The 14933-nt window shown below is 33.9% G+C and overlaps 1 protein-coding gene across 4 annotated transcripts in view; it reads right to left on the reverse strand.

Annotated features, from left to right (window-relative positions):
• Window positions 1–373: 373 nt before the first annotated feature.
• LOC129755821 (mucin-6) overlaps window positions 374–14933 on the reverse strand; it is a 147170-nt gene continuing 132610 nt past the window's right edge. For 3 of the 4 annotated variants that reach the window (XM_055752509.1, XM_055752516.1, XM_055752500.1), the window contains 2 exons: window positions 10728–11738; window positions 375–1264 (listed from right to left, as the gene is read on the reverse strand). In XM_055752509.1, the coding sequence (XP_055608484.1) occupies window positions 10879–11738 (860 nt within the window). In that variant the 3' untranslated portion in view covers window positions 375–1264; window positions 10728–10878. Of the gene's footprint in view, window positions 1265–10727; window positions 11739–14933 lie in introns of all 4 variants that reach the window. The other variant, XM_055752525.1, reaches the window with a different exon arrangement.

Here is a 14933-nt window from a genome sequence, read left to right on the forward strand (position 1 = left end):
GAATATTCTGCTATTAATGATTATGCTACATATTCCTTGCTTTAGTAAGTATTTTAATACTTTTTAATTTTAGCTAACTTTTGGAACAAAAACGCTTTTGCAACTTCATGTGGAACACCCTTAATTACGTTATGAATTTAACCTACACTTTACCAGCAAACGAATAAACACCAAATAATATTCAGTAATTTAGATTCACAAGATAAATTTTTAATTGATTAGATGAGCGGATCATTCTTTTGTCGTTAAAATATAACCGATTCCGAAGGATTGTGGTCGAATTCTATATTGTTTTTTTTTCTTTCTCAATTTTTATAGATTCTCATTATTTTCATCGAAAATTAGTAACAAATTAGTTCACATACATTTTCTCAAAAACAGTTTTATTTGTTTCCTTCTAAAATAGTCACTTACAAAAGAGAAAAATAAATACAATGATAGAAAAAAGAAAACGTTCTACACAAATGACGCGGCTAGTGGTGTCTGATTTGATTATTTTTCTCTCAGAAACTAGCACCTCGAATGATAAATGGTAACCATTTGATGGTAATCTTGTGCTATGGGTTGTGATGAAAGTTGATTTTTGATGGATTTCAATGGGACGTATGGAATGATCTTAGAGAGTACGATTACAGATAAATATAATGATAGTTTTCCTATAACGCTTAACCATCCGATTTACAACACAAAGGTAAAACAAAATCTAGTTAACGAATAAGTATTAAATGTATAGTGCAGTTCAGTTAACTATGTACTAAGACAAAATGACTGCTTCTAGCAAATAGGGTATCTTAAAGAACTGGGTCATGAAATCGTACATGTTTTTCTGAGGTTCCAATTGATTGTGTTAATATTAAAAAATCTAGCTTCAATTGACACATATTTTAGACTTTTCCAACTCGTTTTACTGATCAACTATTTTCACTTCATATCATTTTTTTTTGTTTCTAACAGAAATTTAAACGACAAATAAAAATAACATACCTATCAAAAATTAGTCGTTCTGAAGTAATGCGTTTGGTGTCTTTTTTTCTATACTGAATGACAAATAAATAAATGGGCAAGAGCTTTCCTAACATTGTTTGGTGAAGAAAATAGATGGATAATTTCTTAGCGATTTTTTTTCTAAACTTTCGATGAGTATTTTGTTGTCAGATCAGCATTTTCGATGTTGCGCCTGTTGAAGTTTCACCAGCTTTTCACTCGACTGGAATACTGGACCGCCAGCCATCTTACACTACAACTATTTTGGCGAAGCTACTATCTGCAAGAAAGAAAATAAAAACAGGTAAATTATTTCCTAATCAATAACATAGTTTCGTGAGGTACGAGTTTGTTTAAAACGTGTTCAAACAAAAATCAACACAAATATATTTAGATAATTGAAAATATTTACATTTTTTTTTGTTTTTATCGCAAACCCAACTAAATAGTGAAAACATGAAAACTAGTCGTAGTTGCTAAATTCTTAGTTGTTTAGTTGCTATATTCGTAGTTGCTATATTCTTATTAGAGCTGAGAGCTTATGAGTTTGAGATAATCGCAGAGCATGTGTACATTGGATTACTTTTGTCAGGAGCTGATATGAATGAACACAGACGTTTCTCCGAATGGCATTTTTTTTTGAGCAGATGCAAAGTAAATGAATCTTTTTGTTTTTTTATACCAAGCTAAGTAAAAGCTTTCTAATTGCAAGTTTCTAATTCATATCACCTTGTGTATGATTTGCTCAATATAATTCAAAACTAATTCACTCTTTATTAATATAATTTTCTAGATACAATTATGTAATTATCTCAATATGGAACTAATGATGATAGACAGCAAATAATGAGATGTAACATGGATATGAACATGTATTTATACTACAGTGATAAGAAGGTCGATTATTATATGTTTATCTACTTTGGAGTGCAACACAAATTTCATTTAATTAATTTAATTTAAGTCAACATAATTTCATAGGCAATACCACATCCAGAAGAAGAGTTCTGTCATGGCACAGCCACCAAGAATATGAACATATCTGTTAAGGGCTTTGAGATTAATTCTAGATCTGGGAGCCTTAGATCAGCTTTGTTTTGTTGGCTACAAATAGTTTGACTTGAGGATTCAGTTTTTGAATGTGTTTTAGCAAATACTTATTCATCGACTGAATTTAGCTGTTTTATCAAAAAAAACTGTAAAGTAAATACATCGAATAGTAGGGGGAATGGGGATACTTGATCCTCATTACTTATTTTTATCACATGTTTTTGGGAAAATTTAGCAACTCGCTGGAGACTTGATTCTTAATTCAGGGTGCCCTGACTCTAGGCAACAATCTAGTAAAATCTGAAGATAAATGGTCAGTTGACTACTTTTTGCCATAATAGTTCTCATTTCACAGTTTGTAAGTATCACACAAAGAGAATTCTAAAAGTTTGTCTACAACACAAGAGGCATTGCATACTTTCAGGCGCAATTTTCTAGTTTTTAGATAAATACAGTATTTATAGTCCTTTTGAACAGATAATTGGATTAACATTAGATTAACATTGAAATAAAACAGAGAAACATTAACATTGAAATAAAACAGAGAAAAATTGGAATTACTGCCTTAACCTTCCAAAGCTGTTCAGGTCAATATGATTCGTAGCGCAGATTCAAGGCATCTTAAGCATCATTCTAGTATTTTGAAGAACTGAGATCTTTTAGAGACCAAGTATGTTCTATGACAGGGTGAGAAACCTTTTAAACCTTTTTTTCCAATATTTAGCAGAGCTTCACGTCATTACTTATAGCTTCAAATTTTTGGCGAAAACAAATCTGAAAAAGGAAAGATAAAACGAATTCACGTGATGAAAAACATTAATTCAACACTACACTTTTAAATGCCCGATATTGAAAAGGTACATCTCTAAATCTTTGTCATTTTTAAATTCTCTCATTTTTTAATAGTTCTTCTTGGCGAACACTCGTTCTTACAACATTTTTGTTAAAACCGATGGTACTCGTTATCTCTTTCATTTAAAAATCTTCTGGAGTTTACCATAGCGATCACTAAGAGTGTGAAAAACATATATTAAAATAAATCACCGTCTTCTTAGCGCTGGACGTTGAATCACTAATTGACATTCTAATTGTCATTTTTTCCACACTTAAAACTTGTCCTGAAAGCCTCTATTTTTTCCTGCAAACGGTAAAAACCTCGTATATTAAATTGAAGTTCTGTATTGTATCATTGCATTAAGATGTTGGGTAAGGTTGTCGAAATCACAAGAATAAGTTCAATGTTCACATATTTTTAAGCAACTATCTTCAAGACTACATTCTTGATTGGGCTTGTGATATACATAGCTCAGTTGGCAAGTCAGTTGCTTCCTGAGCCGATGTCCGTGAGTTCGAGCCCGAGAGTAAACATCGATCTCAGTTGTATCGGATAAGCTTTTCAACGACTGTCCGCCAACTGCATTGTTGATTTAAGTCGCGAATGACATGAAGATGTTAAAACGACTATAATCGAAACAAAAACACATTCTTGATTCTAGATTTTTTTTGCAGATTTTTATAATTTATAATCTTATTTAGATATCATTGGGATAGGGTTTCTAAAGCTAATTATGACTTTGGTAATGTGGAATGCGAATTATAACTGAAATAACTCAATTTTTCGATGTTTGTTATAAGTTTTATCTCAAATTTCTGATAAAAACCATCACAGATAATTGTCAAAAAATTTGAAGGCCGGATCACAGAATTTCAGTTGTCTTTTGTTTTAACCGAGAACTAATAGTTTATGTCGATAACCTTAGTGCCGACTGATTCATGTTAAAAAAAAAATCTAAAATCGTTCACCGAGGCTTCATTACTAAGCTTCCGTAATTTTCGTCAATATTCAGAAATAAAAAATATTTCACAAGGTTTTGGTTTAATTTTTTTATCAGTATTTGAATGCTAACAGAACAAGCCTTTTTGCGAATTGGATAGAAAAATTTCCAATCAAAATTATCTGCTGAGCATATTTTTTATCAAACAACTTAATTTTTGCTTGAAACGAAAATAAAACGAACGGACTTGGAAATTCCTTCGATAATTTTTGGCTACTCTACCGACTCACTTTAATGGATTTTGCTTTTCAAAATGGTAGGAATTAAATAATTAGGAAAAATGTATCCTGAAGGAGGAAAAACTACAATATTACTTTATGCCATTATACAATATTGCATTTATAAAGCATAACAGAACAGAACAGAACATAATAAATGCTTAAAATGCCAGAAGAAAGTTAACAATCTGAATGAATGTGGGGCAAATGCAGATAAGAGCATATTTGGACAAGTCATATATATTTTCCTACAAATCCATTTACAAGAAAGAGGTTCAGGCATAAAAATTTGAAAAAAGCTTCGCGGGCCGCTCAAAAAAGTCTCGCGGACCACATGATTTATGAATGTTGGAATGAAATCACAGCATTTCATTCAACGTTTATTTAGGTACCGTCAACTGGGGCAACCTGCAACACTTTCCAACTTCAATGGGTTCTAAAAAACTCACGTCCACAGATAATCATACCCTTTATACATCAAAAGTTTTAAGATTAGTGGGACATCAAACTGACATAGCCAGAAAATTTATTGACTTTTTCAGTTATTTTGAATTTTTTAAAAAAAATGCGATTTTCACTATATTTACAAAAAGGGGTAAATTGCAACAAACTTTGATGTTTATGGAAAATCTAACGGAAACGTATGTTAATGTAAAGTTTTTGATAAATTGTTGATGTAATAAAAGCCATTACGCATTAAAACACCAATTCCATTTCCTGAACATAAAGTCATTGCATACATTAAGGGGTAAAAAATACTACAAAAAATTTTACTAGCTGGAAACATAAATCAATAAATGTTTGGATGCATAAATTTCAATACTGACAAATGCGTGAGGCAAAACAATCACATTCGAGCATATGGAAACGAGATTTATAAGGTGTTTCTTTGATTTGCATTTTCTTGCATCTTACCCCAGGCAGGTAACTGAGCTATAAATTTGTTTATTTAAAAAATCTGGTGATGGTTCGAAACGTATTTTTACACCAATAGTGTTGGAATAGGATGATTAAACCAGAAAAAGGTTTGTAGGTAATATTATTAAGCCAATCCGTCATACTGGGCAAAGTTATTTACGGCATCGAAAAATGTAAAAATTTGTATACTTGGATGGATTTTAAATAATTTTGAATGAAAATGAAAAACTTTAAAATACTAGCTTTAGATGTGAGAAAGTATATCATCATCAATCTGTTTTAATTAAAAGATAACTCGACTACGTTGTATAAAAAAAACTTATCAGTGCTGTTGTAATCAAATGTTGCATCAAACTCCGCTGTTTCTTGATGCCCCGTTTGACGATATAATGAAATTGAGTTTTCATTCAATCATAACAATGTGATGATATATTTTCTTACATCTCTAGCTAGTTTTTTTTTTAAAATTTTGCATTCTCATAGAAAATCTAAAGAATCGAGCAATGGGTGAATACTGAATGGTGATTTCAGTTTAGAGAATTTTTTTTTACCCCTGAATGTATGCATCACAATAATGCATTTTCTTCAAACAGGTTTATTGACAGGAAAAAATGTTAAATTTGATTCGAACCATTGAAAAATTACTGCAATTAGTGTGCCTTCATGGCATTACAAATTTGCCGAAGATTGTAAATTTTCATACGTTTCCATTCGATTTTTTGTTAAAAACAAAGTTTGTTGCAAGATACCTATCCCTCAACATCTGAAAGCAACCAACTTTTTCGTCAATTCTTCTTCAAAATTGTTCTTTTAGAGAAGCTCACTGAGTGCCTGCTTCGTAATGACACAGTATTTATCAATGGGTATTAGTTCCGATGCGTTGTGAGAATTTATGTTCTTGGATACAAAATTGACTTTTTTTTTTAGCTTCAGATCACTTCAGGGCATCCTTTGAAAAGTTGAATGAATTAAAATAAACCGAAAGATGTTCTAGACTAGGGTTACCATATCCCGCAACACCAAAAAAGAGTACATTGAGATCATTTATTAAAAAAGTCAGGAGTAACGTTAAACAGTAAAACCCCGCTTATCCGATTTCCAGTTTTCTGAGCTCCCACGTTATCCCAGCTCTAGTATTGCATACCATCCAGGCGCATAGCTCGGCTCTTACATGGATTTTATTTTTCTATTCAATCGATGTTTCGCTCAAACTTATAATTTAAACTTGCAAAAATCGTCGATTTGATAGCTTAACAATATATCGCGATGATAAAACACATTTTTGCCTGAATTTTTTATGAAAATGTTGAATCGGATAACGCGGAAACTCGGATATCCGGAACTCGGATAGACGCGGTTCTACTGTACATTTGTGTGTTATCTGATGTGGTACCAAGATATTTTAATGCAATCGAATACTGCCAACGTCTTGGAGGTTATGAGACGAACATGACAATCATAAATTTTTTATTAAAATATTCTTGTACTATACCTAAATTTTGGGCATATTGTCTTCTGTTTGCATACTCAGAGGCGCTTATCGCGCTCATTGTTTATAACGACTACAAATTCATGTTTATTAACGTTGGTTTTTCTGATCAAATGTCTTTCAACGAAAAAAAAGAGCACATGTGGTTATATTTTACAAAAAGAAGAGAACGCCCACTTCTAGATCGAAAAAGAGTACATGTATTCTTAAAAGAGTACGTATGGTAACCCTATTCTAGACCCCCCGGTGGATTATTTTAAATTAGGGATAACATACATATCCTTTTAGGAATACACGTACACTTTTGCGATCGATAAATGGGCGTACTCTTCTTTTTGTAAAATTTTACCAAATGTACTCTTTATTATTATTGATTGATATTTGATCAGAAAAAACCAACGTATTTTTTCCATCTTATGAAGTTGTTTCACATCTTATGCAAAAGCTTCGAAAGGTATACAGCTTACAACAAATTACTTTATTATTTTGTTTTAATGATCCTACATTTTTAGTCGTTATAAACAGTGAGCGCAATAAGCGCCTTTGAGTATGCAAACAATTATCAATTTGCACAAAATTAAGGTAAAGTACCGTCAACTGGGGCAACATGCAACAATTTTCAACTTCAATAGCTTCTAAAAAACTTATGCTCACAGTTAATCGTATCCTTTATGCATCAAAAGTTTTAAGGATGCTGGGGTATCAAATTGGCGTAGTTAAAAAAATTATTGGTTTCTTCAGTTATTTTTAATTTTCTAAAAACATGCGATTTTCACACTCCTTAGAAAATGGGGTAACTTGCAACAAACTTTGTTTTTAATGAAAAATCTTATGAACACGTACGAAAATTCATAGTTTTTAATATATTTGCGATGCCTTAAAGACTTTTACGCATGACAACACCAATTGCGATAGGTTTTGGGTCTGTAAAAACAAATTTTCACATTTTTTCTGAAAATAAGGATGCTGCATACATTTAGGGGTTAAATAATACTACGAAAATTTCTACAAGCTGAAATCATAAAAATAAATGTTTGGATGAATGAAATTTAAATGTTTACAAACGCGTGATGCAAAACATTTATATTCCAACATATGGAAACGAGATTTACAAGGTATTTCTTGGATTTTCATTTTGTTGCATTTAACCCCAGACACCTAGCTGAATTTTAAAAATATTCATTTAAAAAAATTGGGTGATTGTTCGAAAAATATTTTTACACCAACAATGTTGGTATAACATGAGGAAACCTGTAAAAAGTTTGTAGGTAATTTTATCAAGCCGATCCGTCATACTGGGTAAAGTTTTTTTCGGCATCAAAAAATGTTAAAATTTGTACATATATTGTTCGATTTTTCAAATTTTACATAAAAATAAAAAACTTAAGACAACTAGCTTAAAATGCGAGAAATTATGTCATCATCATTTTGTTATCATTAAAAGATAACTTTATTACAATACATTAAATTAAAAATTGATTCAATGTAGTGTTATATAAATGTTGCATCGAACCCCGCTGTTGCATGATGCCCCGTTTGACGGTACATACATATTTTAAATGACAATTTATGATTTTCATGTAAGTCATATAACCTCCAAGACATTAACAGTATTTGATTTAATTTAAATATCTCGGTACCATCTCAGATAGCACAAATTATGTACAGTAGAACCCCGTTTATCCAAGCTTCCGTGTTATCCGAGCCATCATTTTCATCCAAAATCCATGAAAAAATGTGTTTTATCATCGCGATGTATTGCTAAGCAAATAAATTGACGTAAAAACCGAGTTATGCGCCTAAATGATATGCAATACCAGAGCAAAAGGATAGAGTTTGTCAATGTACTTCTTTTAATCTTTGATTTCACATATCTGAGGTGGTCCCTCCCTCTACTACCTCGGATAAGCGGATTCTACTGTGAATCCTTTTGCATACCATCCGGGCGCAAAACTCGATAAATGTTTTGATCTTGTGTCAACTTGATGGCTAAGATAAGCAGGGAGCTCAGAAAACTGGTGTTCGGATAAGCGGGGTTCTACAGATTAACGTTTCTCCTGATTTTTTTGATAAATGATCGCCATGTACTCTTTTTGGTGTTGCGGGATATGGTAGCCCTATTCTAAATATGGGCTCGAATGAAAGGGGAAAGCAACAGCGATGCTAATTTTTGATTACTAAAATTATTCTACCAGAGACACCGTGCATTGGAATTAAAAAATATTGCATGATGCCCCAGTTGACGGAATGTCTAAATCGATCAACACTTGCGGCTGGAGTCATCTATTGACTAACAGCGAATTTGTGGCCCACAAAACATAACGGAAGGTTTTTTTTGGATGAAATGTTGATAGAGTATCTCAAACTTGCTCTACAGCTTCGAATCGATATGTTTCAAAATCATCATTTAAGCCGTTTTATTAAAAATTGTTATGATTCTAATATGTAGGCAATGTTCGAATCATTGAACACTTAGACTTAGTAAATCATTGTATATATTTAGGGGTATTTCGTTTGATAGCATGCTTTGCTGGGGCGATTTGGGTTGAGTTAGCATAGGGTTACCATATCCCGCAACACCAAAAAGAGTACATTGTGATCATTTTCCCAAAAAAATGATACAAGATCCATATATTTACCAAACTGTGCGCCCGAACGGTATGCAAATCAGGAAGGAAAAAATACTTTGCTTATCATCCGAGGTGGTTTCTTCCTGACTATCTCGGATAAGCGGGGTTTTGCCGTAATTGAAAGTATATTTTAACTTAGAAAAATTCCGCCAATTTATAGGGGGTTATGTAACTTATATTGCAATTTTTAGAGATTCTTTTAAATTATTCTTAAACTATTTATGAAGAAGTGAAAAATGAAAAAGTTTGGTTATTCGAAGGGCGCGTTTATTTATGTATGAGGCATTTAAGCATATTACTTAAATTTTGTTCATAATAATAACTGGTTTCATACTCAAAGGCGCTTATCGCACTCACTGTTTATTACGACTCAAAGATACCTTAATGAAAATAAAATGTTGAAGTAATTTATTGTATGGAGTATTCCTTTCATTTTTCTTGTATAACTTCATACAATTGGAGAAAAACGTTGGTTTTCCTGATCAAACGTCTTTCAACAATAAAAAAAAATACATTTGGTAAAATTTTACAAAAAGAAGAGTACGCCTATTTTTTTATCGAAAAAGAGTACATGTACTCTTAAAAGAGTACGTATGGTAACCCTAAGTTAGCATCCAAGGAACAGTTTGTTTATATTGCCAAGTACCAACCGTGGTTTGTTCATGCATTTTTGAGCTATCAATAAAAAATTGAAACATTGGCGTTTTTGCTGATCTAATGATTGAACACTTTAAATTGAAAATTTTAAGAAAATACATATAATAAAGTCTGACACTCTTCCAGAAATCATTGAAGAAGACTGATAGGAAAACAGTTATGATATAACTATAAAGTTGTATTTGTTTTTTTTAATCTAATTTTTCTCCCAATAAAAAAAACTTTTTCTTCATCCAGTCAAAAAATCATGTAAAAATTTGAACAAATATTAATGTTTAGTTGATTGTGGCTATAACAGTCCGAAATTATTGAAAAAAAAATTAAAACAGGCAGCGGTAGATAATGTTTCAAAAGTAGTACAATGATTTTTGTTTAATTTTTCTTCTGTTTTTAATTGTTTTAATCGGTTAATGTTTTACTAGTGTTCAATTTCTAGATTCTAGAACCTAAGTATTCAACAACTAGTGCTTCTACCCTACTTATTGTTATAATTTTTTTTTTTTCTAAAAGCTATTGAACATTTTCGTGCTTTCCATCTTTTCGAAGTTGGATCACAATGCGCCAGTCTAATCTACATTCTGTAGTTTTTCCCATCGTATAGTTTAAGAAGTGTTTCAATGGGGAGCAGATATGAGTTGTTGTAACCATCATTCTTCGGTCACAGTTGGTTTAGAAACAAAATTTTTGTTCCCGCTAAGCTTTGAGCACAAAATGTGCGTATTTTACTTACAGCCTGAAAACAATACAGAAGAATACATAAACACACACACTCACACATGTCTAGAAGTGGTTCCAGTGCGTGCAAAAAGTGGTGCACAGAGAAGTATCGGGGATTTGGGTGTACTAAGAGCTAGTATATGCAACAGTTAGTCAATCACGTGAAGCATTTAAGTAAATCACACAAGACAAAAAAAACACACAAATCTAACGGCTAGGCCTTGATTACCTTGGATTGCTGACATTCACTACTGGGGAGACTGTTCAACTCTCAATAGTTCAAGTCTCGTCCTCGTCGAAACTGACCGATCTAGTGAATGATTACGTTATTGGCATCGATTCGGTACACGGGGTCTGGATTCACTCAAGGTCTCGACCTATTACGTCTTGTTGTTCGTGTCCGTTGACTTAGTACTTGTAGTTGAGGAGGTCTGTTTCTGGTCTGTCTGCTTTTCGCTTCGCGAGTAGGAGTCGGAGATCTTGACGTCACTGTCCGATCGTCGTCGGTTCAAGTCATGTTCCAACGAACCCAGCTGGATCACCTCCTCCGGGGTTGCAAACTCGTAGGTCAACGATTTCTGAACCTCGATGTTGGGTCCAAGGTTTTCGCTAAGGTCATGGAGTTGCTGTTCGTGCACCAAATGGTCATCGTCATCTTCGTGGTGTCGTAGGTGGTTTTGGCTGACCGTTAGGGCGGTCGTCTTCGGTGGGGACAGATACCGACTGACGGAAGAAGTTTCAGGGTGCGTGGAGATGGTGCTCAGAGGACCTTTGAAACGGGGCTCGGGGTTTTGGGAGTGAGAATCGGAAGTTTCTTTCTTACCGGCCAGCTTAGAGCTCATCGCTTGGTAGATGTCAAAGGAGGGTGGGTAGGAGGACTCCACCTCGTCCGCTTCGAAGTGGGACTTGTAGGAAGGTGATCCGAACGAGGTCGACAAGGAGTGGGTGTGGGTCACAGACTCAACCGGTCCATGGGGAAGTCCGTAGAGTGGAGGAAGGTAGTTGTTGTTGTTCTTGAGGGGTTTGAATGGTGGAGGGAAGGGATCGTTAGGGATCACATACTGGGACACGATCTTCTTCTTATCGTATTTTATCGACCCCATCGATGGATGATAGCTGTACCCGGTCGAGGTCATTTGTGGTGATATTTTCTGGTTCAGTATTTGCCTCAGTACGTCTGATGCTTCCACGACGTTCGCTTTGCTCGGAGTCGGTAGGAAATGGGACGCTGTTGGGAAGACTAGATAGAAATATTAAAATCATGGTATTGAATCCAGGTAAGTTGCTGTGTTTCATGTATAAAAATGTAGATTTAAGTGATTTAATAAAAGCTGATTGCATACTAAAAAGATTCGAAAGTATCATAGTTTCAATTTGTTAGGTGTGATTGTAACATATTCCGTCGTATCCAATCGTCTCTGGTCATAGTGGCTGAATCATATTTGTTTGCCGCAGGCTATATGTTTTTAAGTTGGAAATAATTTAATTAGGTATCTGTCGTAACCTTTTCTTTTTTCACACTATTTTACACAAAACACTTAACGTTGTACCGGGAAACAGTGGTTCAAATGGGTCAAAAAGGGAACTTTTTTCCAGGTGCGTTTGTCTAAGATGGAAATAACAAAACTGTTTCAAAGCCTACTACGATGAAAATAAAAAGACTAACTTTTTGTTTGAAGAGATAGAGGTGAAGTGTCTTGTACAAAGCTGCAGTAATCATCAAAATATGAAACTTTGTTGAATAAATGAGCATTATATCTCTTTACACTGCAAAGTTATACAGCTTTTATGAAAAAAATATACTTATAAATTGTTTTTTGTTCCTAATTGTCGTTAGTTTAGGATTTAAATGAATACAATGTTCTAAGCGTTTGTTGGGACACTCAAATTGAACGTTTTGCATAAGATTTTGTTTCTCTACGAAGATGGATGGCAAAACTCCTCAGTTCAGCTTGTCCAGTGAAAGAGAGTGCATTTTTTTTCGCCTGCTCCCCCCAAGCTGTGCGGGAGAAATAATTCGCACTGCAGTCAAGAGTGACATTGTCAACACCAGGGTTGCCAACATTTTTTTTTTTTCAAAAATCAGGGAACTGGTAAAATAAAAATCAGGCAAAATCAGGCACGTTAGGGACCATTCAAATATTACGTAACGCATTTAGGGGTGGGGGAGGGGGTGTAAAAGTTTGTTACGCTTCGTGGGTGTTGAATCGAAAATCAGATACGAATGTGTTACGTAGGGGGGCGGAGGGGTCAAAAATGATCGAAAATTGCGTTACGTAATATTTGAACGGCCCCTTAAAGTAACGGAAATTTCGCCCAAAGTGATGACCAAGCATGGAAAAAATCGCATCGGAGTTCTATCAATTTGCCATCGGTGGTAAATTTGTTGAGTTCTAACTGCCAATCAAAGCAATCGGGAATGGAAAAAGTTCAAACACCAAAATGAACGCTAACGATAGCAATCCCGAACGAATGAACTTTGACAAGCTTCGGGTACTCGAACCGAAGCACGACAAATTCGAACTGATTCGCAAATGATTGACAAACACAAAGGATTGCAATCGCGATTGTATTGGCGAATGTTTCGCAAAGGAATTTTCAGGTAAAGGATTAAACCATCGGGTGTTTATTTTTCGGCTAAATTTGTGTGTTACGGCTCCCGCGTTCTTCAACGTTGTGTTTTTATGATGTGTCCTCAAATTTGCAATTTCCGTTTCAGGAAAGAATTAAGATGGATGCCTGACAGGAGTTCGAAGCAGCTAGATACATATTTTGGGTACAAAACAAATATAATCAGTAGCCATGTGGCCATACATCGGATTTTACAAACAAGTTTAAAAGTTTTTTAGTTGAATAAAATCATTCGTGCTGCAAATCGAAATAAATTCCCGAACTTTCCTAAACCAAGTTCGAAAACGCCTGAAGTTATTCCTATGTATCAATATAAATCCTTGCCTAATATAAGGCGTTTACGAACTCGTGAAGTATAGGGGAGAGTGGGGATACTTGATCCCCTTTTCTTATTTTCACCATATCTTTTTGGAAAAATTTAGCAACTCGCCGTCTTTGACATTTTATGACAGCTTGTAACTTCAAGTTTCTATGCTCCAAAAATTAGAACGATACTTGAACCCGTTGATGAACTAGAAGCATTTTCGTGGGAGTAAAAAAATTGCGATTTTCCTGAAGTTAGGGGAGACTTTATCCCGTATTGAAGGAGACTTGATCTTTTATTCAGGAAGCCCTAATCCTTGTATAAAAATCAAACAAAACCCCAAGATAGAATGTTTATTGACTATTTTGGTCATGTTTGTTCTCATTTCACAATTTATAGCAGACATAAGAAGAAAATTCTATAACTTTGTCTCAACGCTAATAACATTGCATACTTAAAGGCGCTATTTTTTATAATTAAGAGAAAATTAGTTATTTTTGCTCAAATCTTCAGACAATTGTTTGATAAATATTAGTTTTTGGATAAATATTAGTAATTTCGTAATCAGCAATCATAACGATCAATTCAGAAGAAGAATATGCCGTTTGGAAGGGGGATCAATTGTACCCAACTCTAGGGGATCAATTGTACCCATAATCAACATTTTAGAAAACTTTTTCTGAAAAAAGTTGAGAGTTTTCCATTACTTTGAAAATATGGCATTATGAAGTTCATTTTACGCTCGAACGATTGATACATTGGAGCAAATATTTTTTTCATAATTTTCCCATGTAAGGAACATTTTAAAGTGATGAAAAAAGATCTTCAAGTTACATTTTGTGAAATTTTTCAAACAAAGTTCAATTACTCAAACAATTATTTTGTTAAAATTTTTTAAACTACAAGCATTGTTATTTTGCTCATTTTTCTAGAACATTTGGCCGGGATTCGACCAGACCGAACTGAACGCCAATTTGATAAAAAATGAGTTATCTATTGCAGCGGATGCGAAACATGATAAACTACCTGTCCAGTGAAAATCAGAACATTTTTCCAATTTTTTCTGATTTTATTAGAGAATTTCAATGTTGCAGACAGTGGAAATGGCATAAATGCGTTGCGCCAAAGTGAACTGAGAGCCTCCTTAGAAGTAAAGACAAAAAGTCTGTTTTGGTCATGAAAACTGGTTTTGTGCGAAATAATCTTTTGTGTGTTGATTTTTTCAATTCAAAACAGTTCTTCGGCTCGTCACGAACTAATGTCTGATAAATTAAATGATTGAAAACGTTCCCGTGGCTAAAAACTTTGTATTTCGGATAGTAAGCATTTGTTAAAATTTCGCTCCGCCAGACTGAACCGAATCCCTTGAATTTTGTTTTCCAATTTACTCAAAGGGATGTTAGAATTTTTAACATTTAACGATGAAAAATGCTGTATTGTATTGCTTACTGTTGTTCAGAACGCAACCGGTAAGTAACAATCAAAGGTATTCCGGATTTC

The sequence above is a fragment of the Uranotaenia lowii genome, chromosome 1 (genome assembly GCF_029784155.1).
Source record: "Uranotaenia lowii strain MFRU-FL chromosome 1, ASM2978415v1, whole genome shotgun sequence".
Lineage (NCBI taxonomy): Eukaryota > Metazoa > Arthropoda > Insecta > Diptera > Culicidae > Uranotaenia > Uranotaenia lowii.